Source organism: Lissotriton vulgaris, chromosome 8 (assembly GCF_964263255.1).
Source record: "Lissotriton vulgaris chromosome 8, aLisVul1.2, whole genome shotgun sequence".
Taxonomy (NCBI): Eukaryota; Metazoa; Chordata; class Amphibia; order Caudata; family Salamandridae; genus Lissotriton; species Lissotriton vulgaris.
In genome coordinates, this window is record NC_141696.1 from 603,815,421 (window position 1) to 603,839,751 (window position 24,331).

The 24,331-nt window shown below is 46.1% G+C and overlaps 1 protein-coding gene across 6 annotated transcripts in view; it reads left to right on the forward strand.

The window, feature by feature from the left end:
- TBC1D23 (TBC1 domain family member 23) overlaps positions 1-24,331 on the forward strand; it is a 714,314-nt gene that overhangs the window by 353,942 nt on the left and 336,041 nt on the right. For all 6 annotated transcript variants that reach the window (XM_086934466.1, XM_086934463.1, XM_086934462.1 and 3 more), the window contains exon 12: positions 14,983-15,025. In XM_086934466.1, the coding sequence (XP_086790592.1) occupies positions 14,983-15,025 (43 nt within the window). The remainder of the gene's footprint in view (positions 1-14,982; positions 15,026-24,331) is intronic.

Below are 24,331 nucleotides of genomic sequence, written 5' to 3' on the forward strand. Positions count from 1 at the left end.
AAAGAATAAGGGGATACTGGGTTGGGTGGTCAAGCATGCCTACTGGCAGCCTCGGATGCCACCCCTATTTACTTCAATACATCTGAGGTGCAGAAAGCTATTTTGGCCACAACCAAGAACAAGGCCCCCGGACCTGACTGGGTGCCGGCTGATTTCTTCATACATGCACCTCAGTTATGGGCGGGGGTTTTGGCTAATGTTTTCAATGCAGTTAATGGCAACTTTATACCATCAACCTGGGCTATTTCCACCATCGTCCCCATTTTTAAGAAGGGCTCGCGGGACGACCCGGGGTGCTACAGGCCCATATCCCTCTTGGACTCTACAGTTAAAATCTTAGGTAGAGTCCTGCTGGATAAACTGAGGGATAGCTTAGAGTGCTGCGGGGGGCTGGCAGATATCCAGTATGGCTTCAGAGAAAAGAAAGGTACAGTTGAGCAATGTTCCAACCTCCACCTGTTGATCTCCAAATACACGGTGGCCAAGGAGGGGTCCTTATCCCTAGCGTTTATGGACCTCTCCTCGGCCTTCGACTTGGTGAACAGGTCTAAGTTATGGGCCACACTCCTGAATATGGGGATAGATGAGGCACTGGTTAAGTTTATGGCCTCTCTCCACCAAGAGCTCTTTGCTGCAGTCCGGGTCACCAATGAGGTTAGGTGTACTTCCCGTTTCAAGTCCATGAGAGGGGTCAGGCAGGGCTGCATACTGGCCCCGTTGCTTTTTACCATCTACATTAATGGTCTGAGTGCACATCTGGAGGATGTTGTGGGTGATATTCCGCGTGCAGGTGCAGTTAAGATCCCCGCGCTCCTGTACGCGGACGACGCTGTGCTGATAGCCCGCACTGGTCTCTGCCTGCAGCGTCTCCTGGATGCATTCGGTACATTTATGGACCTTATGGACCTAAAAATAAATATAAATAAGTCCCATACTATGGTCGTAGGACGCCAAGCCTGTAAAGGGAAACACAACATTTTTAAATGCAAGGGAGAGATCGTCACCAGTGTCTCCACGTTCCCATATTTGGGGGTTCTTTTCGACCATAGAGGATCCTGGGGACCCCAGGTCAGGGCGAAGAGGTTGGCGGTGACAAGATCCTCAGCAGCCATAATGGGCTTCGCGAACAGGTTGGGCGCCAGTCCGATGGAAGCCCTTCTGAAGATCTATAAAAGCAAATCTGTCGCTTTGGCTTCTTATGGATCAGCCCGATGGGAATATGTCAACCTTGACCCAATCCAGAAGGCAGAAAATAGATTTATTTGGTCCCTCCTGTCTGTCCCTCAGTCCTCACCTACTTTCTCAATACACATGGAGGTGGGGTTGGACTTCGTTACTGACAGTTTGAATATGGCACCCCTGATCTTTTGGCTGAAGACTTGGCTCAATGAGGAGCTGCCTCTCAACCATAGGATCATGGCTGACTTTATGTCACTGGACCATTGTAAAAGGGTGCCATGGATGGCGTATCTGATGAAGGAGTTCTCAGATCTGGGATGACCAGAACTTTTTTCATCTCCCCGGGACATCAGGATTCAAGATATAGACTTGACCAAGAAACAATTTATGGACAGGGCAAGAGCTTCCCGTGAGGATAAAGAACTGGTGAAAACAGCTGTGAGGAGGCACTATCTTCTTGTTAATTCTTTTGCACTAGCACCTTATCTTAGCCTGGTTAAGATCCCATTCCATAGATTCCTCCTTACTAAGTTCAGGTTTAATTTGATACATTTTTATTTGGGCAATTTTAAAACGTGGGAAAAACCTGATTTGGCCCCCCCCCCCCCCCCCCCCCCCCCTTGTCACTGTGATCACTTTTCTGTTCAAGACACTATGCATTTTGTTATGTTTTGCGGGCTTTACTTAGAGCCCAGGAAAAAACAGCTGTTTCCTGTTCTGAAGGAGGCTGGCTTCACACAGGTGAGGCCAGCTCTGCTATACTTACAATCCTTAGCATACGCACTACATTTTGTATGGCCAATTTTCTGGTGGCAGCGGTCAGAACTAAAAAGATGCATCAGAACAATGGGGCTCCCAAACATTGTGTTAATCACTGTTTTTGAATTCTGTCAAACACAAAATGAACTTATTTTGCCTTTTTTCAAAGCTCACGTTGTTACTGATTTGTATAATATTGTAAATAGTTTTAAAAATGGTATGAAATGTTTTTATCTCTTTGTATGATTTTTAACTAAATCGAATACAGATATTTTTGACTGACAATAGCTTTTATTTTTGTTTTATAAACCAAAACCAAAATAAAAGGCGTAGACATTTTTAATGCCAATAACTCAAACAAGCATAACAGCGAGACCTTTTGCATTGCAAATGCTTGTTAAATATAGTTAATCAGCTGTGTACGCCATTTACCCTTTGAGAAAATCCACAACCCACACACCCCTGATGGGAACCAATCACATTACTCCCCTTACAACATCAGCTGCGAGAAAGGCATTGCTGACGCTTGCCCTCGGGTACATGGACAGCGAGGGCTGCCATAATAGTTGTGGCATAGACCATCAGCAGTATCTGTGGCAATGTTTGTTGTGCAAGGGAGCATAGGTGGGGGAACCGCTGTGCAGTGGGCGGCAGATGCATACAGGCAGTACATTGAGTCCCTAAAGCAGTACAGGAAGCTGTTAACTTTAATGTCAGTTCTGTGATAGTTTGTAAAACATTACAAATTCCCCCAAAAATTGTAAAGCTGGTTAAAAGTGTTGTAATGTAGCTTCTCGATGCTGTTCTCAATGCTGTTGCCCTCACCCAGGCTGTGAAGTTTCCTAGGCCAATGCGTGAAAAGTTCATCCAGGTCAAATTTTAACTTGGCATTCTAGGACCTGAAACCTCTTTTTACACCGTTAAAAAACAAACACTCTAACCCCCAAAATGCACACGAAGAACTTCGACAGGACGATTAAGACATTTGAAAGCTCTAGTCTCGGAACGCTGCTACAGTTAAAAAAGAACAAACACAAATACTAACAATTCCTGGCTCTTTATCTTACAACACATGCTAGACTCCTTGCGTATGTTTACAATTTTACATGAAAAACCATTCCAAAGACGCATCTAATGCATAAAAATGTCACACGTGACACGGCCTCTAACAGATCGGGGCAGGTGAAAGTTTCATTTTCTTGACATCTCAGAGCAGGGCACAGCGCGCTAATTCATATCATACTGCCAGAGCAAGCCCCTGACAGCAGCCCGCGTTTAGGAGCCTGGGAGGGACTTGCCACACTCAAGATGGCGGTCGTAGTTGCCTCTCTGGTGTGAATGACGTCACTAGAACGAGTCGCATGCTGCGGAGAATCTCCTGTCACTGTTACTTAAGAGTTCAGGAGGCATCAGAAAGAACTGCGCCTACAGGTGAGAAGACCCTGTGCCTCTTTGAAAGTGTTCTGGACTTTTCAGTCCTGAGAAATATGTAATGTACCAGTCAAAGCAGGAGAGGGAGAGGGAGAGGGTAACAGCCATAGTATCTGAATTTGGAACGGGAGTCGGGTTCGAGTCTCAGCGTCAGCCAGTGAGTGGGGGAAGAGGGGGGGAGTGGGGGTGTGTGCGCGTGTGTGGGTGTAGCTGTGTGTGTAGCTGTGCGTGTGTATGTATATGTGTGACTGTGTGTCTGTTAGCTGTGCGTGTGTATATGTGGAGCTGTGTGTCTGTGTAAGTGCGTCCTGATGTGCCTGCGTGGGTGTATATGTGTGTGTGTGCGCATGCATGAGTGACTTTTATGAGCATAGCAAAGTGATTCTGGGCCTAATTGAATGGTGTTTATATAACAACTATTTTTTATTTGGTAAAGAGATTTGGAGGCAACTGAGGGGCGTGGCTATGGGGGCCTGCTTCTCCCCCAGCTATGCGTGCTTGCACGTTGGCTGGTGGGAGGAGCGGGTCCTCAACGTCACGCATCAAGTGTGGGTACGAGAAAAAATTATCCGATACCTTCGCTATATTGATGATATTTTTATAGTTTGGCAAGGTGATGAAACAGAAGCTTGTGCTTTTATCAATGCAATCAATGACAATCCATATAACCTTAGATTTACTTCTAAAATGAGCACCAAACAAGCGGAATTTTTGGATGTCACTGTGTATATTGATGATCACAGCAGGGTGCAGACTACTCTCCATCGTAAAAGCACTGCAGGTAACACTACCCTCCATGCCTCTAGTTTACACCCTAGGCACACGATCCAAAGTATTCCCTATGGTGAAATTCTCAGTCTGAAGAGAATATGTAGTACTGCTACTGACTTTGAGATGTGTGTTAATGACCTGCGTAGCCGTATGAAAGCCCGAGGATATACAGAAAAAATGTTTAACCAAGCGTTAGCAAAATCCCAGGGCAGAACACGGGTTGGTCTGCTAAGTCAAGCTTCTGAGAATACTGAATCACCTGATGGGACAGCAGATATCACCAAACAGGAATGTCCCAGATTTATCACCAATTACAGCAGCCAACAAAACAGGATAAGGCAAATTATCAACCATCATTGGCCCACTATACTAACTGATAATGTATTGGGCAATATGCTTCCTGACAAACCCATGGTTACCTTTCGTCGTGCACTGAGTATGGGTGCAGTGCTCGATCAAAGTAGTCCGGAGCTCAAATGCAAACCGAACTGGCTAATTAAGGAGGGATGCCGGAAATGCTCTACTTGTAGAGCATGTAAATTCGGAATTAATAAGACACACTACAAAACCCCCTTCAGCGACACTGAGATTCTCATCAAAGGCCAGCATACATGCAAAACGGAATATGCAGTATATGTACTGACATGTACGTGTGGCCTCAATTATGTAGGCAGTACCAAACAGCCCGTACATGTCAGGATTTTGCAGCATATTCGAGCCATTTTGCACTCAGATCCTGCATATCCGGTGGCACGCCACTTTTTGAGCTCACATAATAAGGATATCAATTGCTTCTCTTACTACGTATTAGCTTCAATCCCCAAACTGAGGCGAGGTGGCAATCGTGAGCTCAAACTCCGACAATTAGAATCACGAATGATCCTCGAATTTGACAGTAAATGGCCAAATGGGCTTAACATTACAGAGGATCTTCGTCATTTTTTGTGATATGCTTCCTGTTTATAATACTGAGTCTTGGATACATTTATTGAATCCTGTTGTCCTTCCCTCTAGATAGTCAGGTTCCCTGTTATCTGGTGGGCCAAATACTCTTTTCCAGGTGACCAGTAATGGTGCTTATGTAATCAGCCATTTGTTTGGCCAGTCCAGTTCCTTGTTGGCCATTTTACCATCAATAGAAGTAACTCCTTACCTTCTCAAATTTTGTAAATATTGTTATTTAATATTTTGTATACACTTTTCATCAAATTTTGTATGATATTTACTAGCACTGTTTTTTAGGTCTCGCCTGTCGATGCGCATGCGCATCGAGCAAGCGAGAGTATTGGGACTTATCCACTCTTTCCCCAACTTGCAAGGAATCGTGGCGATTCCTTGCAGTGCCCGTGACTTTTAAACTCAATGCGCATGCGCATTGAGCTTGCGCATGCGCATTGAGCTTAAAAGCGCGTGCACGTCCGTCGTGGTTTACCCGCTCCGCCCCCTCCCCTTCCCGCCGTGCCGCATTTCTCCTCCCCCCTCCCCTCTCTTCCCTCCGTCTTGTTTGGTTGTCCCTCCCCTTCCCGCCGTGTCGCATTTCTCCTCCCCCTCCCCTCTCTTCCCTCCGTCTTGTTTCCTTTAGCTGCACTGGATGATCTATTCTTACTCAAACTTGCACCGCTTTTACTAAATCTTACCCTTTTAACCTTCGCGATGTTTCCCCCTTTTTACCTCCAGTGCTTGATATATCGTTCTCCCCTTTTTAACTCGGTTTTGCGAGGTCTCCGTTTATTTATCCTCTTGCTGGCTCCCCTTTTCTTTACCCCGCCCAGTCCGGAGGATCTCCTCTGCCATAGCCCGGTGCTGGATCTGTCCTCGTTAGCCCGGTGCTGTAATTGCCACGCTCCCCCTTAGCCCGGTGCTGGATCGCCCTTCTCTTATTTACTAAGCTGTTGGATTCACCACTCTTCGTCAGCTCAGTGCCGGGTTTTCGTTCGCCTAGTTAGCACGGTGCTAGTTCGCCCATGTTTCTCCGTCGGGCGCTGGATCGCCCCTTTTCTCTCTGTGCTGGATCTCCTCGCTTCGGTTTCGCTCGCCCTCCCTTCCCCCTTCCTGTGGCTGCTTTGTCTGCTCTCCAGCTCTGCGGGCTCGCTGCTGCCCCGGGCGTGGACTGGCTCCAGTCCCCGCAGAGAGCGGCTCTTCCCCCGCCCCTCCATCCCGCTCTCTCTGCTCTGCCTCCCCCTCTCTTCCAATCAGCCAGCGGGCTCCAGCCTGCGCCGACCCCACAGCAGAGCAGCGGAGCCAGGCGGACGGAGAGGGAGGGCTGTGCTGTTGCCTGCCACAGAGCAGGGGGCACTGCTGTCTGTGCCTGCTCCTCGCGATCTGGAGAGGAGACAAGCACGAAGGGTTTACTGTTCGGATCGGGCAGCCAAAGACGGCGAAATCTTTTGGGGTTCATCATCGCTACCTACCACACGCCTGGTGGCTTACTGCAGTCCAGTCTCCAGCTTGGGACGACATTGGCTGCCGTCATCGAAAAGCATTCTAAAGGCTGCCTACTCCTATTTTCTGTAGTCTGAGCCAACAGGCACACCTAAACTTTCTGGTGGTTGTCCTGGAATACAGCGCCAGGCACAAGGGGGAGCTACCAGTGCTGCCTGCCTTAGACGGAGAAGGAGGGCTTCACACATTATTGCAGAACTCTGTGCCTGCCCACACCAATGACAAGCGAATCCCTCAGATGTCTTGCATAACATCAAGTATGGGCTGTTTGTTACTTGTCACTGTTGTCTGTCGTTGGCAGCGAGCTCCTACCAGCAGGAGTCATGACCACTGGTGCCAGGACATCCCGTGCCACAGAACACCCGTAATTAACGCCCTGTTTCCAATGCTTGCTTCTGGCCTCTCACAGACATTACTATTTCTACCCCCGCTATTTAACAGGATCCCACACATGAGTTGCCCGACCGTGCTAATCCTGACTGCATGAATAAAATCCAGCACAGGCAAACGCACCCGTTCTCCTACTGTAACTTCAATATACTCGCAGGCTCGCCACCTCACCCAAACGTGCTCCCCCAAACAACGCGGCCTGCCACGCAAGGACATCAAACCTGGTTGCTGGTGGTCCCTACAGCTGCTTGAACCAGGTCCCGAGCTACAAATACCTCTCCCTAAATAATCTTGACTTCCCCTGCCATCCCGCAGGCAGACTAAACTCTGTCCCGCCGAGCTGGCATTCTCTGCTTTCCCCACAGCTCACCCTCACTCACTCACCCTCAACCCCTCGCTCACCCTCACTCTCACTCAGCCTCAACTACTCCCCCTCACCCTCACTCACCCAAAACCCCTCACTCACCCTCACCCTCACTCACCCTCAACACCTCACTCACCCTCACTCACCCTCACCCTCACTCACCCTCACCCTCACTCACCCTCAACACCTCACCCTCAACCCCTCACCCTCAACCCCTCACCCTCAACCCCTCACCCTCAACCCCTCACCCTCACTCACCCTCACTCACCCTCACCCTCACTCACCCTCACTCACACCCTCACTCACACCCTCACTCACACCCTCACCCTCACCCTCACCCTCACCCTCACTCACACTCACCCTCACCCTCACACAGTGCTCACAGCCACCAGTCAGCCTCCGTCCTCGGTGCCTCCACACCATTGTTGCTGCGTAGCAGGATCGGTACAGCGCTGCCACCTCACCTCTCAATGCTGTAGGTCAGGGCGCAAGGTGCGTGTCCCAGCGGCCACTCCAGCATTCAGCACCTCCTCGCCTCACCGCCTCGGTCTGCCTCTCACCTTCGCCGGCATCAGGCCTCCGCCCGCATCCCATAACTGCCATCTTGGGAGCGTAGTGCACCACAGGAAGGTTAAGGCGATCTCGCCCTCCAGACTTCTCCCCCAGGACTGCCGCCTCCGCAGTTTTCCGCTGTGAGTCTGCACGCCGAATCGCCTCCCAGCCGCTCACAGAGTGCACATCTCCCGTTGCTGCAGCCGGTGGAAGTCTCCCCCTCAGTGCGCTGCCGTCATTTTAGATGCGCAGCGTCCAGCGCTCAATCGGGTGATTTTGCTGCACTTACACCCTTGTAACAGCACCAATGCGCCCCAGCAGCAGTCCAGCTCATGCACCAGGATTTCCGCAACCAGTTTTGCAGTAAGGGGCCACCTTAGAATCACCAACCCCTCACCCTCAACCCCTCACCCTCACTCACTCACTCTCAACCCCTCACCCTCAAACCCTCACCCTCACTCACCCCCCCTCACCCTCACTCACTCACCCTCAACCCCTCACTCTCACTCACTCACCCTCACTCACCCTCAACCCCTCCCCCTCGACCCCTCCCCCTCAACCCCACACCCTCACCCTCACTCACCCTCACTCACCCTCAACCCCTCACTCACCCTCAACCACTCACCCTCAACCCCTCACCCTCAACCCCTCACTCACCCTCACTCTCACTCATCCTCACTCACCCTCAACCCCTCACCCTCACTCACCCTCACCCACCCTCAACCCCTCACCCTCACTCACCCACCCTCAACCCCTCACCCTCAACCCCTCACTCACCCTCACTCTCACTCAGCCTCAACTACTCCCCCTCACCCTCACTCACCCAAAACCCCTCACTCACCCTCACCCTCACTCACCCTCAACACCTCACTCACCCTCACTCACCCTCAACACCTCACCCTCAACCCCTCACTCACCCTCACTCACCCTCAACCCCTCACTCACCCTCACTCACCCTCACTCACCCTCACTCACCCTCACCCTCAACCCCTCACTCACCCTCACTCACACTCACCCTCACCCTCGCTCACCCTCACTCACACTCACCCTCACCCTCACACAGTGCAATAGTTCTCAGACCATTTCAGTTAGAGCTTTTAGAAATGTTTATGGCTTTTTTTATTTGTAATACTTTAGCATTGGCTACAGGAAACAAAAATGCTAAACATTTACAAAAAAACCCATAAACAATTCTAAAAGCACTAACTCTAATGGTGCGAGACCTATTGCATTTCCAATGCTTGTTACACTGGGTGTTTTTAGCTATAATGAATTGTACATATTGTAGTTTTATCTAGTATCAAATGTTTTTACAGTATTTTATGAGATATATAGGACAGTGTCCTATCTCTTACTGTTTGCATTTATGCTTTGAATACACAGGATACTTTGCAATATGTGGGTTTAGCACTTTATCCCCATTCCCCTTATTTCCCTATGCACTTTAATACACTCCACTTGACGCAGGCTTAGAACCAGTCTAATTTGTATATATTTGCACTTATAAATCAGCCTCAATTCCTCTAGTCACCGTAAATATATTATGTGTGAATTTTATGGTTTTCTCTAAATGGATTTATCCTGGAATTAATTATATGAAACCATCTCAAATAATACTTGTGGAACTATATTGCACTTTTTGCATAGAGTGACATTTCATTGTATCAATAGTGTTTGTTTAAATTTGATTTACACATTATTTGCGAAATATAAAAATGAAATGTTAAATGTAAATGCGAAATGTAGCACCACACTCCCACAGACAGGAGTAGTATGTCTTTCATTTCTGTGAAATTCTGACATCACGTGACTGGGCGGGCTGATTGGGTGTGCACTGCATTATAAAATTAAAAAACTCTAACTGGCTCACTTGCATGTGAACAAGGGCTTTTCAAGCCCGAAACGCGTAGTGCCCTCTTGCCTACCGGTTTTCCTGCAATAAAGATCCTGTGAAGCGCATCTGGTGGTCCGTCTCCTATGTTTCCTCGCCGGTCTGACTCCCGTCTGACTCTGAAGTGGTGTTTGGAGTTTCCGCGTATGCGTGAGTTTGGCTGTGTCTGCGCGCGATTGAGAGAGGCTGTGAATGTGGGACAGGAGATATGCACGGGGCCGGGCTGGGCGTGCGCGCCCATGAGGTCAAATCGCCAAGGAAAAGCGCGTAACCACCCACCCGTCCTCCATTCCCGGCAAACCCACAACAATAGGTCTTTCGCTGGAGCAGCGCTATGCGCTGCTAACACCAGCGAGACCTAAAAAAATTAATGGGATCAGTCCTGAACCTGATCTGCCTTCCTTGTTATGCAGTGAAAGTACTGGAATATTTAATTCATTCATTTTCAGAGCCTTTGGCTTTTTCAGAAAATTTATTTAAAAAGTGTGCTTTGAAATGCACATTTAACCCCATTTTTTCTAAAGTTTCTAGGGGAGAACTCCTTGAACTCTCCTAGAATAAATCTCTCACTTGTTTTGTTCCCTGTAATTCAAGGCAAGTTTAACGCCTCACCACTTTCAAAGACCACGAGCCACCACAGATGAGCAGAAGTGACGGAGAGCTAAGAGGACACTCTGTGTGCGGGGTGATGGGTGTGTCTAGAGAAGCCAGGAGCAGAGATTTGGCAGTGAAATTAATATATTGTCCAAGCTCAAAATAAACTCAATTGCATAAGGTGGTCCTCTCAAGGGATATATCTAGAGAAACTACTTAGACCTTGTGCATACTGCAACACATACAGACTTACGAACTGAGGCCCATAGGCTAGTGCTGTATGTTCAGGTCCTGTTTAGAGCCATGATCAGACTTAAACCTGGTAGAACAAGATTTACAAGTCAAGTCAAGTCAAGTCAAAAAGCTTTATTTCGATAAAATTTCATTATCATAAAAGCAAGTTTAAAAAGAATTGATAGGTAATAAAATTAGTTAGACATATCCAGTTAATAGCAAGAAATATAACATTTGCTAAAGTTAATATAGGAGTGTGGGTTCTGCCTTTGGGACGTCGTGAGCGCTGCCTGCCTGTTGCTCAGCCTTTCATCCCTGTTCCAGCGCCTGTAACAAACCTCCACGCCTCGCGGCCCCCGCTCCGCGGGCGCCGCTCGAAGGCAAGACTCTTTGTTTCACCAACCTGCCCAAGGCCACTGCGGAGTGCACAGGAGCACCAACGCGACTTTAAAGAGTGAAGATCAACCCTTCTCCTCGAGGCGGGACTGCGAGGACCAGCGTGCAGCGCGGCGCTGATCGGCCGCAGCTGGTCCTCTTCCCGCCCCTTCCACCGATAAAGATCAAGCGGTGTGGTAGGAGTGTGGGTTCTGCCTTTGGGACGTCGTGAGCGCTGCCTGCCTGTTGCTCAGCCTTTCATCCCTGTTCCAGCGCCTGTAACAAACCTCCACGCCTCGCGGCCCCCGCTCCGCGGGCGCCGCTCGAAGGCAAGACTCTTTGTTTCACCAACCTGCCCAAGGCCACTGCGGAGTGCACAGGAGCACCAACGCGACTTCAAAGAGTGAAGATCAACCCTTCTCCTCGAGGCGGGACTGCGAGGACCAGCGTGCAGCGCGGCGCTGATCGGCCGCAGCTGGTCCTCTTCCCGCCCCTTCCACCGATAAAGATCAAGCGGTGTGGTAGGAGTGTGGGTTCTGCCTTTGGGACGTCCTGAGCGCTGCCTGCCTGTTGCTCAGCCTTTCATCCCTGTTCCAGCGCCTGTAACAAACCTCCACGCCTCGCGGCCCCCGCTCCGCGGGCGCCGCTCGAAGGCAAGACTCTTTGTTTCACCAACCTGCCCAAGGCCACTGCGGAGTGCACAGGAGCACCAACGCGACTTCAAAGAGTGAAGATCAACCCTTCTCCTCGAGGCGGGACTGCGAGGACCAGCGTGCAGCGCGGCGCTGATCGGCCGCAGCTGGTCCTCTTCCCGCCCCTTTCAACTCACCTGCTCCTCCTATAAACTTTGCGCAGCTCTAACGCGCACGCGGGACGCGCGCGGGGCGGCCACCGGGGCGAAGACCGGGCAAAGAGCGGGCCGTTTAAGGCCGTTCAAGGACGGCAGAGGACGGCCCAGGCCCTGAATCCCTGTCTTATTGCCCTGAGACCATCAACCAGGTAGGCCGTTGCTACTCAGCCTTCCTTGAGGCCATAGCCACCTGACACTTGGTATAGCCTGTCCATCGCTAGCGACAACTATGCGGCACAAAACAAGAAGCTGCACCAAAAAAGCTGCAGAGGTAGCTCAAGTGACTGGCCCCATTGACCTCTTTATCTCACGGGTAACAGAGACAATTGACAAGAGCATTGTACTTCTAGAGAAAAGAGTCTCTCTCGACCTCATGGAGGCCAAGCGCTCTTCCTTGGGCTCCCTCGTAAATGCGCATTCACCTTCTCAGCAAGTCTTGAATAATTGCTCCTTGCCCTTAACCACTATGGGCACTGTTACAGTACCGAGTGCCGTCGACTTGTCGGTTACCTGTTCAGAGTCGGACCCGTCCTTTGTGGATCTGGAGGCGACCCCAGACCTAGAAGCCTGCCGGACACCCAGAGAGACGGAGCCGGACCTGGATGGGTTAACTGCCAGGTCGACCGCTTATGTGCCCAGCGACTCCAGGGATAAGGCTACTTGTATTCCCTCAAAAGTAATAGCTAAGCCCAAAACCAAGGAGTCTAAATTCAAATCTAAAGAGAAGACCAAAACCAAAGCTAGCAACCATAATCTGGTGACACCTATTCCACACACAACGCCTGGCATTCCATGCTGGGTCGAAAATATGGTCACGGACCTTAAGCATGACCTTGAAACTACAATAGTGGCCCAAATTAAACCCTTGATCTCTAAACTGGATAGATTAACATCTCTCATTATTACTAAATGGCCCAACAAGATCAATGAGTCTGGGACTATTCAGCAAGAAGGGCATAGAGAATCACCACCCAATCCCCAACCACCAACTAAGGTCACCAAGTCTACAGCTGATAAAGCGAAAAACCTTCCGCCATCCAAAGAACAACCAGCAACACATCTTCCCCACTCTGTGAAAAATCTTGCTCAACCATCATCAAAAGTAGTGAGCAGTTCTTTACCCGCCAAGCAACCAGCTGCTGTACTAAAATCACTTCCCAAGCCCCGGACCCTAAAGGGAAACCCACGAACATCCCAGCCCCCCATACTACTAATAATCCTGAAGTCCCTAAGCCAAGGCAGACTCGTTTTAAGTCTATTAGTCTGCCACCAGAAGTTTCCCCTTTTGTGGTTGTGTTGACTGCTGTCCCCCCACTGAAGGAAGGAGTTAGAGAGACTTATGTAGAGCTTAGAAACAAATGTGCCCAGTGTCTTCAAATACATAGACCATTACCCAGTAGTATGAGTGGGGAAATTCTTACTGTGCGTAGAGGTGATTGGGTGGGTAGGAGCAAGAAAACAATATCAGGGGATGTAATTACTGTCAACTTTAGGGATGTGGGGGCTGCGACTTTTATTTGTAATGCCCCTAACAGCGGCCCAGCCACTCAGATCAAACCACTCCCCCTCTCTTACTTCCTCCCCAACTCGACAAGACCCAACTTCCACCGACCAAGTAATCAAGGGCCTGCATGTCCCCCTCAATATGCCTCTAACCATTGGCAACAACCGCCCAATTTTCCATCTTTTGTCCCACATCATGCTGGTCTTCAGTGGCAACAACCCTTCCACCCCTTACCTCCTCCTTTTTTCCAACCCACCCAGCAGTGGCAACAACCTCCTCAGCCACTGTTTACTAATCAGCAATGGCAACAGCCATGGCAGGATCCGTCTCCATCCCTGTCTTTCAACCCTTCCTATACACAGTTTGCCCATCCAAATAGGTTCTGTGTCCTGGATGAGGTTGATTGACTTTCCCCTAAGGGAGGATTAGATATTAACCTCCCTAGTGTTAACACCAGTATGAAGGATCCTGTGCCGGAGACAATTCTCCCTATTAACTTAGAGGTGCTATCACCCATATTAACTAGGGACAGCGGTGATCCATGTAACCACCAAGGCACTGTGATCCAAGATGGAATCCTAGCACAGGGCAAGTTAAAGATCCTTAGTTGGAACCTCGCTGGGATTTCAAGGAAATTAGGCCTCCCAGAGTGGAATGCCCTGGTCGATGCCCATACAATTTGTATATTTCAAGAGACATGGGCCATTGAACCACTACATCGGGTGGGGTTTGTCACTATTTTTACCCCAGCAGTAAAATCTAAGGTAGGGAAGGGGCGACCATCGGGGGGGCTTATCATTTGGATAAGTATCCTCCTAAATTGTAGGATAATCACCAAGAAGCCAAGAACCCCGGATATTCTTGGTGTCTCACTATTGGGCCTACGGGGAAGTATGACTCTCGACCTTTATAATGTATATATTAGGGGAACCAAAAATGGGTGTATCTCACCTACAATGTTGGAGCTTGAAGCTCAGTTAGGAGAGCAAAGTGGACCTGGGCATATCCTAGTAGCAGGGGATTTTAATTGTACATATGAACCACTTCCCCTAGAAGGAGTACCAGACCTAGGAGAGGAGGACAGTAGATGGGGTATTCCTACCCTCTCTATCCCCCCCATCAAACGCTGGACTCTCAGTGCAATCCACCTAAATGCACTCACATTGGAGTTCGGCTTAAGAGCTGCCAACGGTCGCACTCGTTCTGACCCGCAGGGTGCTCCCACATTCAACAGAGTTGGTCAATGCACACTCATGATAACTCCCCCAAGTTATCATGAGTTCTCCACTGTGCATAATTAATTTCCTGGTTTTACCTTATTGGAAGAAGCTCCATATTCACTAAATTTATTTTAACCTGACCTGCGCTATTGGGGGGTCTAGCAAATGGTGGCTTTGAGGCAAAGTACACACTTGCTCTCAGTGGCACCGAGGGCATTGGGTATTTAAGGTATATCTACGTCAAAATGCCATGCTATATTTACATGGGCATGTCATTATTTTTCTGTTCTTATCAAAGTTGGCATCTTATGGTGTCCAAATCTTATTAAAGTTGAAATGAAGTAAGATAATTAAGGTACAAAAACAAAACAAGAGTTACCTTATTTAATTGTATGTTTCAAATGAAGTTTCTCTTCTTTTTTTCAGAAAAGCAAAGAGTATATCAGCATTGCCAAAGGAGGATTTATGGGTAAGCTCTGTTTTGATTTCATCCCATTACGTGGTGTCATTCTGCCTACACAAAATGTCTTTATCACTTATTTATGTTGCTTCTAACGGGGCATCCTTTAGTTGGATTGTATGTTTTTGAATAAGACACTGTTCAAGATACAGTGAGCACACTTTTCTCATTTTCTCAAATGTGTCCCTCACAGTAAGTTATTTAAATATGTTAATTGACCAGGAAGTGTCATAATGGCCATTTGGTTCATGCTTTTTAAACCTTGCAAAATACAGAATGCGATATGACATCTTGGCTGTGGGTTTTCTTTGGAACCAAAATGCTCAATGAGTTCCCCTATGTTGCCTGTTTAGCCGTTTATGGGGTGCTTTAGTATGTTGACATGGCCAATGCCATCGATATTTAATGTTTCTTGATGAATTTTGGGTATAGTCTAAAAAGCGTAGCATCTCGTAGCATCTCTTCACGATACATTGAAATGATGTATTCTACGCGTTTGTCCACATTCATTCTGTTAAATGCTTTGTTAATGTATTCATTATTTATAATGAGGCGACATTATAAATCGTATTCAATTGCAAGATAACAGTCAGGCAACTAGTTGTTACACGTGGCTGCTTAGCTATAGGTTTTCGTTAGCTCATGACTACAGAAAGCGAGAATATAGAGGGGGGCTTTCAGTGTTAATTTTCTCAGGTACACATTTTGCATTGTGATTTTGCCTTGGTCACGGGATGAACAAAAGTAGTCCATCTCGGCAGTCACACTGTGGAGCTTTCCAGAGATGATGCGGTTGCAGCAGGTGCCTCACTAATTGTTCCCTGTACAAATGGTACTCCGGGGATTCTGTAAGACCCCCTGTAGAGGGCATATGCAACACACGAAAAAAGGCTAATGCAGCTTTCTCGTACCTTGCTGAAAGTGCTCTGGACTTTACGTGGCACACTATGTTATGGATTGATACAGCTGAGTGAAGGGGCGTCAGCGCCGCCCAGTTTCCAGCACATCTAGGAATGGCTAACGTCTTCAAGGAATGGGGAAATAGCTAGTTAACGAGATTGTTTTTTGTAATTATATAGGAGTCACAAAATCTTTCACCTACAAGCTTTTTTTTTTCTCAATTCACGTAACATTTTTTTAACATCGTTACTCTACCATATATGATCAATTATGTTTTCGAAAAATATAATTAACACATTCTAATATGTACCGATGTTACAGTGGTTTAGCAGTATAGATTCACAGTTCATAAATAAATGACAACAAAGCAGTCTTCTGGTTAGAAAGGTTGCCTTTGTTGCTATGCAGATACACGGAGTGATGCATTACCTCATTCGTGCTAGTTCTCGGCAGATGCGCTGCACTTATTTTATGATTCGTTTTAACTCTTGGAACGGCATTTGAAACCTAGTTTTTTTTGTCAGACGGATGTAAAAAAAAAACAACAAAAAAACACCCCTTTCTTGTATTTCCCTACCTGTACTACTATAGTATAGTAACTTATGTTTGTATTGTGAAGTTTCAGGGCACCCCTAATTGGTGGCAACCTCTTCATAACCTCACTGGCTTTGTCTAATAGCTGGGGCCTAGTATAATCCGTGCCTTGGAATTTATACCTTGACATGCTTTCCAAGGTCAGGAAAATAATTCATCGTTGCTACAAAGTATGCTAACAAGATGAGGGTGTTTGGTAACTATCAGGTCTCATTACAGACAGTTTTTTTTAAGAAACCTAGGTCTCATGTTAAGAAATAAAAGATCAGCAAGAGGCACCTAAGAAAATCGGGAATGCAATTTCATATTCTCAAAATTATTTTTATTAGTTATAATATATAAATCTCATCAATATCAAACCAATGTTTGTTTACTCATCAACTTGGAATAAATATTTGAATCAAATATGATTAATCTTTTAGTACCATTTCATTTAACTTGATGAAGAAAGAAATAGTACTGTACATAAATAACGAAATGATCAAAGAAAACACACAGCCAACTCTTTTCACAACACCTGTCACTTTTTCAAGGCGGTAACAAAAAAGAAAATGGATATCATTGCAGCAAAATTATCACCAAAAACAAATACCACACACTCAACAAAAATTATCAACCCCAATAAAAAAATCAATATTTGTAGCAATATTCGAAAATAAAACAAGAACTGTTCAGAATTCATAAATAAACAGTTCGGAGTTTTGAAATACAATTCCTCTGCTAAGTAACTTAGGGTCTCTAGTTTTAAACATTCTTACCAAATAGTGAAAGAAATATAACAAATTTGATATATCTAGCACTCTTATCAACTAGTAATGGCCAGTCATATAATCTACATAAGTGTTCAAAAGGGACATAGTTCTCGGTGGCTGCTACATTTGGAATGGGTAGGGGTGACTCTGGAAGGTAGTGGTTGCAGACCATATGGTATAGTCCAAGAATAGTGATGATCGGTTTGGACTATCCGAGGTTTTCAATTTGTGTTTGAAGAAGACAAATTGTAAATCTTGGATGACTTTGAAAATGAGTGTGTGCTCCAGAGTCACTCTTTCTAAACTTGGCTTTTCCCTGGAACTTATTTTACCCTGTTCAAAACCAGAAAGTGCCCTCAACATCTCAGAAGAAAATCATTTTGAGAGTGATGTGTTAAACGACTATGGATATAAAATCTGTGAATGTGTAATGCAACCTTCAAACTGAAGTGGAGAGTTTTTGGGAGGGACTAATATAACATAGTAGTACTGGAGGTGTTGGGCAAAGTTTCACATCAGTAAGGGGCAAGCAAGTACTAGTGGGTAAGGGCAGTACCAGTGAGTGAACATACGAGTCATGCAAGAATGGTCTAAATAAAGCATTCATCTAAGGTTGGTCTGTGAAGAGGCAAGAGATGGCCCACCAGAGATCCTGTCAAAGAAAGGCAATTCAGGAAATGATCAGCAAGGAGCAATACGTATGCCACAGCTTGGCACCTGCCTTTCCCCCCACAATTGATATCTCTAGAGCATCATTCTATCTCTAATGTCTAAAATCATTTTAGTGTATTAATTTCAAACTTCCTAGCCTTTGTAATGGAAAGTTTGTTTAACTAAGAGCATGAATGATGCTCTTGTTTCTTCCCTATTAATGCAGCAGCCGTAAAACCAATCTTTTACAGAAACCATACTTTTATGCCCCCTCTTTTTTATGCAACCGTTGCTGTCCTAAGACTCCGGCTCATTCCTGTTTGGAAATGTAATCTCCACGAAAGATAAAATACCATCATAATTTCTTGCTCCAACCACATGGCAAATAATTAGCACATTTTTCTTTAAAAACTTTTTACCACTTCATATTTCTTACTTGGACATTAATAGGAATCCAACATCCTTAGCCAGACATTATTAGTTCATAATAAATCATTAAATTCTTATATAATATGTTGTGATAAATTTTTGTGCTCGATTATTAGCCCACCCTGAAAGGGTTGGGATACCGCCAACCCTGATCGTTGGGAGGGATAATTCTCACCTCTGTGTCCTTAATAAGACGGAAACTTTCTGTTATGAAATCTAGGATATTATATAGCCTATGTCTGGAACAGAGATGAGTATTATGCTTATTCAAAACTTACTTACACCACAGTTGCCATGTTTATTTTAAACTTGTAGTTTGTAGACCAATCAGTTGCATTTTGCATGTCTACCAGAGGGCGCCAAGTGAAAAAGTTTTAGAGAAAATAGCTCCACCGGCAGAATGTGCTCCAAAAACTGATAAATCTTTACCAATTTCCTGCGTAATCCACCTGACCCTCTTCCTATAGAAGGAGAGGAGACTGCCTTAAAAGGCTTGCATATTTAAATCTATAACTCGTTCATACTGTCATAGGCATTAATAGATCTGACCACACACAATTCTAAAGTACCGTCAAAGGTTGGGTATGAGATCACTGGAGTTACATTTTGTTCTCCTAGAGATAAGGAAAGTTACCCCGTCCGGGGTAAATACTCAACTTCTAATTTTCTAATCTCTAATGTCCAAAACTCTACTGCAGAAGATTAGTCACAGGGGCATGCTAGCTTACCTGATAATTCCTTTCAACAGAGGTTTTTGTGGATTCTCAGGTGGAGTAAAAGGTTAAGTACTCTGACATCCCCGAGAGATTAATAGTTGGGATCTGAGGGGAAGGGACTTCCTTACTAATAGATGTTCTCAAACTGGAGAGATTTCTATCGTGGTATGTCCTGCTGATTGGGCTGATCTGAATGTAGGCCATTCTCTCTGAGGCTATCAAGGACAGGAAGTTTAATGTATGCTCAATGTCGGACCTCAGGGAATCTACGTTCCTCTGCGAACACTAGCCCATCCATCTCCACCAGGCAGACCTGTTCTGCTTGCTCATGCCTGTGATAGAAGTCTTACAGCATTTGGCGAAAGTCCAGACACTAGCCATCATTCTCCGTAATACTCCAAGCCGTGAGCATAATTTTCCATCCATCACTGGGTGGGGTGGATTTTTTTAAAGGATCCATGAGAAATTTTTGAAATAAGGTGAGCCAGATTTGAGATTTCCTAAAAGTTCCATCAGAACTGGACAACATACTTGCAACTCCACATCAATGTGATGACTATCAAATTTGCTTTCTGTATTCTGACCTGAGAGGATATTCTAGTGATCAGTTCAAATGGCAGAAATGCATGCCCCATCCGTGGACTCCAGTCTTTGTGGAGAGGGCTTGGGAATATTGCTTTTATTGATGATGAAAGTAGGTCCACTAGTCGGGCAATTTCCTTAACCAGATGTTCTTGCTTCACAGTGTCTTCCAAAACTCTGCCTTATTCCTTGTCAGGAGCTCAATGTGGTTTCTGTGGAGATTATTGTAAACTCCGGGAAAAGTTGTCCTTTAGGGAGGTGTTAGAAGCAACTTATTTTGCTTAATGATAAATCCTAAGCCCTCCAAAAGCTGCATGTCATCTGGAGGCATTACAACAATTTCCTGAAGGCGTGGTCCATCAAAAAGATGGCATCTAGATGGACTATAAGGCTCAGACGTTTAATGGCTGGTTGTAGCACCTTTGTGAAGCACCACAGTGCAGAGGATAGGGTGAACATTAGTGTCTTAAACTCGAATGTCTACAGTTTCCACACACTTTTTAGATCAGAATTATGAGATTTGCCTCCTTCAGATTAGGCGCATCATGTGGTTGTGTAGTTGCAGTAGATCCCTGTGGTGGTGGATACCCTCCATGACGTGTCAATAAACAAGCCACTTGTAGAGCTGCTTGAGATTTAAAATGGTGCACTGGACTCAGTCTGTTTTTTCCACGAGAAAAAGGTTGCTCACAAATCAGTTTGGTTGGATGTTGAATACAGAGATTGCACCTTTTACCAGCTGATCTGCCTCCTCCTGATTGATTAGGGAAACATCCTAATCTGAAAATGATAGCCTTTTAATTTGCTGTGGCGTTCTGCAGAACTCTAAATGAAAGCCTTTTTCTGCTTACAGGACCGAAGTGTCTTGCGTCAACATGCTCCCATTTTAGTTGGGAAGAAGGGAGAACACTTACTGGTACTAGCTCCTTTCATATTTCTGGATCTCTAATGGCACTGGAAACCTCTGCAGAGGAAGAAACCTACAAATCTGGACAGGTCCTGCAATTGACAACCTGGAAGCCATGGCCTCTTGTTGGGGCTTGGGGGAGAAAACAGCTGGTGGAGCACTCTCTACAATGACTGCCCCTGGTGAAAACCTTGGGGTGAACTCTCTATACATGCCTTGTCCCGTGACCTAAATATGCTGACAGATTTCCCAAACGTCTTCATGAAGGGTCCCCAAAGAAGCCGCCTTCTGCTATTGCTCCTACTTCCAAGGTAGCCAGTCAACAGATGTAGGGTCTACTTCTATTGAAAGAGACCTGTTTCTCTCCGAAGAGAGGTTGCAGTTAGCGTTGCCCATGAATATGATCACTCTGTGAGCCCATCCAGACAGCATTTGAGGCGGGATAAGGGAAGCCAACTCTTTGGCTTCCTCGCTCTTGTCCAGGTTGGGCCCATGAATATCCAGCAGGTTATCTTGACAAGTCCACCATGGGCGGTTCATGGCTTTCTTCGGATCCCAAACATATTTCCCCATTCAGTGGCCCTTCTGTTTTTTATCTCGGGTAATATCTGCTTTACCCTCCAGGGAAGGATGGAGTTAAATTATCAAGAACCTTTCTGAAGGCGCACCCCGCCACTTGAGCCGCTGCCTTCTTAGTTGGAGACCACTCAGAGGAGCGAGGGTGAAAGATTTTCCGGGTCTGAAGTATCAGATATGGTGCCATTATTCCCCTGGGTACCTGGTTCTGGTATCAGTGATTTGGCATCAGCCAACGGGCATTAACACACAAAGGAAAGCTTGAGGAGGTTTAAAGACCAGCAGGGACCAACTCCCCAAAATTAGAAGTAACAAAACACAACAAGACCCCTGGGTATAAAATAGAAATGAAAAATAGAACAAGAGAGTGCTGGAGTGTCCCTTTTACAGGACGATTCCCCTCACCAACCCGTAGGTGGCCTGCTTTATCATTGGGAAACCTCCTCACATTGCGAACCTAGTCGCAATGCGAGCTACAACCTCCCTCTCAGAGAGGGAGGATCTCAGGGATGTTTTCAGTGTTTCAAAAGAGGTATCCTAAACCATATAGTTGAGGAGGGTGTGGTGAGGAAAGAAAAGAAAGAAAGATGTGTGTGTGAGGAAAAACTATCGCCAGGGTAGGCCAAAAAGTTTTATTGGGTCCTCTCTAGGTTAAAGATGTGAGGCTAGAGGATCTCTGGTCCCATCCCTTCACAGGCACACACGAGGTTGTCTTTCGTAGGTTCAAGGAAAGACTTTCATACAAAGTATCTTGTTGTATATTTATTAAATTTGTTTGGAGGTTGACATCATGATTTACAACATTAGTTCTTATGTCTTCAAATGTCTTTATCAACAATCATTATGTTTCAGGCCTTGTCATTCAAAACGTGTCCAATGCATTTCGGGCATATCAAACCTACCCTTCATCAGGGAATTGACACTACAAATGATAATATAAATGAACATTAGTATGACTACCCAGAATATATATGATAAAACAGTACACACTGGTAAATACGAGAAGTGGAATCAGGTGAAAATGACTGTACCAACAGAAACGAATCTAAATGGTGATGCTCGTTTTGTTCTTAAAGTGCAAGCAGTATCACGGTGTGTTTGCATGCATAGGCAAGAAAAACTACAAGAGAAATGGGTGGAAAACTATATTGGCGAATCACTCACATGCCTGTCGGTGAAAGTTGGGACAATCTAAAAAAGAAAAAAGGGGGAGGTATCCAATTAGTGCATGTTCGCGGAGTGCCGCGTGGCGCACTCTGTATTGGGTCTAACGGGTAATGAGCACTGACCTGTGGAAGTTCGTGGAAGTGTTCCGATCCGGTACTAGTCTCCAAAAAACGCCGGCAGGGAAAGTGGTTTGCCGCGTTTTTTTATTTGAAAGTGAAGTGGTCACGAGGTGGGTCACATGGTTCTGGGACATAGTAAACAGGCTGCGGCTTTGAAAAGTACGTGTGAAATCTCTGTGTCACCTCCCCCTTTTTTCTTTTTTAGATTGCCCCAACTTTCACCGACAGGCATGTGAGTGATTCGCCAATATAGTTTTCCACCCATTTCTCTTGTAGTTTTTTCTTGCCTATGCATGCAAACACACCGTGATACTGCTTGCACTTTAAGAACAAAACGAGCATCACCATTTAGATTCGTTTCTGTTGGTACAGTCATTTTCACCTGATTCCACTTCTTGTATTTACCAGTGTGTACTGTTTTATCATATATATTCTGGGTAGTCATACTAATGTTCATTTATATTATCATTTGTAGTGTCAATTCCCTGATGAAGGGCAGGTTTGATATGCCCGAAATGCATTGGACACGTTTTGAATGACAAGGCCTGAAACATAATGATTGTTGATAAAGACATTTAAAGACATAAGAACTAATGTTGTAAATCATGATGTCAACCTCCAAACAAATTTAATAAATATACAACAAGATACTTTGTATGAAAGTCTTTCCTTGAACCTACGAAAGACAACCTCGTGTGTGCCTGTGAAGGGATGGGACCAGAGATCCTCTAGCCTCACATCTTTAAGCATTTGAATAACGTCGTTGGGCCCTCGACGTTTCCTTTCAGAGCACCACAATAAATTCCTGTAACCATCACTCAATGGACAAACATGTAATACTTAACTAAACAAGCAGTGCATCCGTCCAATATAATCACATTATCCTCTCTAGGTTAGGCATAAATATAAGTACAATGAGAGGAGGGGTCGTACCCAAGGCAGAACCATGTTGCCCACCACTTATCTATGAAAGGATTAATCCCCACCTCCAACCAGTTGTTACACGGCGCCAAGAGTGTGCTGCAAGATAGCATAAGTAGATATCCGATAAGCCTGTCAAAGGACACGTGCAAAGTGATTGAAACGACCCCTTATGCCGGACCCCAGCCCACTCAAAGTTGGTAAACTTCATGGTCAAAGAGTGAAGCCATTTACGGGACTGGGATAGGGGGAATTACTCAGCACATACAAGTATATTGGCTGACACACCATTTTAAAGAGTACTGTCTGCCCGATTGGGTTCAGTGGAAGTGTAGCCCAGTGGCCATGATCACGTTCAAGCCGCAGGTCTAGACCCCGTAAATTAAGGGCCCAGGCCAAATCCGGAAGGGTAGACGTGTACCCCTAGATACTTAAAGCAATTGTGTCGAGTACGAATGATAGGACACCAGACCAACCTCAAAATGTTGTCTTTTACCTCCACTAAACAGGTCTTGCCTTCATTAACCTGAAGCCCGGACGCCTCACCGTACAGGATTTTAGGCAGCAGGGCCCGGAGCGCTGTTGATCTTTCAAGAACAAAAGCATAACATACACGTATAGCGTTATGCTGTCTTCAAGGCCCAGTCCCCATCACTATCCCTCCACCTGGGCATCACATCATATAAGCCACAAAAGAGGCTCTGTCACTAAGGCAAAAAGCTTGAGTATAACTCCTGGTGGAAGTCTCCAAAGGTCTAAGCGATAATTGGGATCGCCTTCTGAGGCCAGCCCGACAAGTCCTGAATCACTGGGAACACACGGTCGGAGACTCAACTGCTTGTCAATCAATACAATAATTTATCTGATTTGTCTCCCGAGGCATATACTCTGTGTCGTGGCCCTCCAGCACTACCTGGCCTCCTCTAAATAAACTTGCCGCAGTTCCATACAGGCCACGGCCATGAGACGACCGGAGTGTTGGGTGTCCCGACATCGCAGAG